Here is a 2721-nt window from a genome sequence, read left to right as displayed (position 1 = left end):
AATACCTTATTCACTTTATTTGCATTTAAGACTTTAATTCGGTTAAAAATTTATTTATTTTTTTATACTCTAAATTATGATTAGTGCTGAAATTTCTTAAAATAACGTATTTACTTGCACCAAAATATTGTATTGTTTAAACAGAGAAGAAAAAAATATAACTTATAAATTACTGTGGATAGAAGAACAAAATATAACTTATAAATTACTGTAGATATAAGAACAAAATATAACTTATAAATTACTGTGGATAGAAGAACAAAATATAACTTATAAATTACTGTGGATAATTTTTGTTATATTTTTCTTTTGTCTCGAACACAACAAAATAATTGCCGGTGTTTATCTCGAACAGAACAAAAGCAGTTGAACTGAACATAATAAAATAATTTCCGTGTTTGTATCGAACAGAATTACCAGAATTTGTCTCAAATAAAATAAAAGAGTTACCAGTATTTGTGTCTAAAATCATAACTTTCGAATTATTGGAATTTTGAAACTACATTGTGCAATTTTGTGAATTGTTAGTAAAAGCGAGTGTAAAAGAATTCTTGTTTTAAATGTTTGGTAGGCCTAGATTTAATTAAAAGAAAAAAATAATTATTTTAGCAACACAAAAAATAAAATGCATTTATTTCTACGTGACTCTCGAAATGTATACATTTATACAATGACACTTCTAATTCCGTACAACAGAAATGGATGAAAGTTTTTGGTATCTTCAATTTAGTGGTAGCCACCACTGCCACCATATCCTCCACTGCCATAACTTCCAAAACTGCTTCCGCCATAGCCTCCGCTACTGTAGCCTCCTCCACCGTGACCTCCACTTCCAAGCCCTCCTCCACTGTGGCCACCACCTCCATAACCTCCAAGTCCTCCACTTCCGTACCCTCCTCCACTGTGGCCACCACCTCCATAACCTCCTAGTCCTCCACTTCCGTACCCTCCTCCACTGTGTCCACCACCTCCATAACCTCCTAGTCCTCCACTTCCGTACCCTCCTCCACTGTGTCCACCACCTCCATAACCTCCTAGTCCTCACTTCTCTGTACCCTCCTCCATTGGTTACCACCTCCATAACCTCCTAGTCCTCCACTTCTGTACCCTCCTCCACTGTGGCCACCACCTCCATAACCTCCTAGTCCTCCACTTCCGTAACCTCCTCCATAACCTCCTAGTCCTCCGCCTCCACTGTGGCCACCACCTCCATAACCTACTAATCCTCCGCTTCCATAACCTCCTCCACTATGGCCACCACCTCCATAACCTCCTAATCCTCCGCTTCCATAACCTCCTCCAATGTGTTTACCGCCTCCATAACCTCCTAGCCCTCCACTTCCATAACCTCCTCCACTGTAGCCGCCACCTCCATAACCTCCGCTTCCAAAACTTCCTAGTCCTCCACTTCCATAGCCACCACTACTGGTGCTGTATCCTTGTCCTGTTTCTGAAGAGGTTAAATCATTTTTTAAATTAGCGGCTTCAGCTGTCAGTTCCTCTGATCGCGTAAGTGTCAAGGCTGCACAGAAAACTGCTAGGTAGTGCATTCTCACCTGAACAAACAAAGTTTAACGTTTAACAAACAACTTCGATAATTCTTTAAAATATATTAACATACACTTTTTATAACATGTTATACACGTGATAAACAAGGATTTAAACAGAACCAAGTTATTTTTTTAAGACATTAGTAACACCACTAGGTATCTATTTTCACTATGATCATAGTGGTAAAAACAAAACAACGAAAACCTAATTAACAGGCTACAGATAAAATTTCTTAAACAAGCATAAGTCATAAAACTCAAACTAAGAGCATACAACTTTATGTCAGCTTAGAAGATAACTATATGTTTATGGATTTCAAATTGCAAAAAGTTCAAATGAAACTATGCTCAAAACCCTTAGGGTATTATTAATAATATCTTAGTATAGCAAAGGGCAATTCTCATACAAAAAGTTTAACATATTTGAATTTTAGATAAAAACAACTTTTAATAGATGAATCGATACAGTTAGAACATATTAGTGACGAACTTCGAATAAAACACTGATAATTTAATAAAAATACAAAAGAATACTTTTATGGGGCAGAGTAATACGAAGGCGTAACCTTTCAATTTACTTTCTGATTAAATAGTGTTTCTACAAAATGACTGTGATAAAATGCTATAATACCATCTGGCTTAATTGGAAAACTCACCGCAAAACGAGTTAATTATATGGTTAAATTAACTAGTTATTCAAATGTAGTAAGTTCATTGTTCCTTCTCCAACGTCCAAACTTACCAACTTTCTGATTCCCATATTTCTATTCGTTTTACGTGGTTTATGTTTCCACGTGTTTCACACTTAAATTTTAAAGCAAAGCAGCTTACTTGGCTTGATTTAATTGTGTGCGTGTGTGTAAAATGTATACAGAATGCTGCAATGTGTTTCACTGATGACCGAAACCTCATTATATAGCTGGAGATTGGAAAGTCACGTGACGAACAGTAACGCTCTCGGAAAGTCACCGATGTTCCAGTTTACTCAGGTAACTAAACGTATTCCCAGTGTCTTCTACTTGTACGTAAACCTCGAAAAAAAAATCTGATGTGAGAAGAAAAAGAACAAAAGCAAAAAAAAAACAAGACCTCGTTTCACGTGGATGATTTTTAAAGTGCATCGGACTCGTTTTAAAAAGAGGCGTATGATTTTAATTGGGTGATTTGTCTG

General features: G+C 36.3%; 1 protein-coding gene across 1 annotated transcript; it reads right to left on the bottom strand.

The window, feature by feature from the left end:
• Positions 1–726: 726 nt before the first annotated feature.
• On the bottom strand, positions 727–2427 carry LOC143235705 (uncharacterized). Its single transcript, XM_076473917.1, has 3 exons — positions 2293–2427; positions 1073–1556; positions 727–1034 (listed from the first exon to the last, which is right to left on the bottom strand). The coding sequence occupies exons 1-3, from the start codon at positions 2308–2310 to the stop codon at positions 727–729; spliced, it is 810 nt and encodes a 269-aa protein (XP_076330032.1). The 5' UTR covers positions 2311–2427.
• Between the last annotated feature and the right edge of the window lie 294 nt (positions 2428–2721).

This window comes from Tachypleus tridentatus, chromosome 12 (assembly GCF_004210375.1).
Source record: "Tachypleus tridentatus isolate NWPU-2018 chromosome 12, ASM421037v1, whole genome shotgun sequence".
In the NCBI taxonomy this organism is placed as follows: Eukaryota; Metazoa; Arthropoda; class Merostomata; order Xiphosura; family Limulidae; genus Tachypleus; species Tachypleus tridentatus.
Note: the sequence above shows the minus strand (reverse complement) of the source record. Positions and strands in the feature narration are given on the sequence as shown.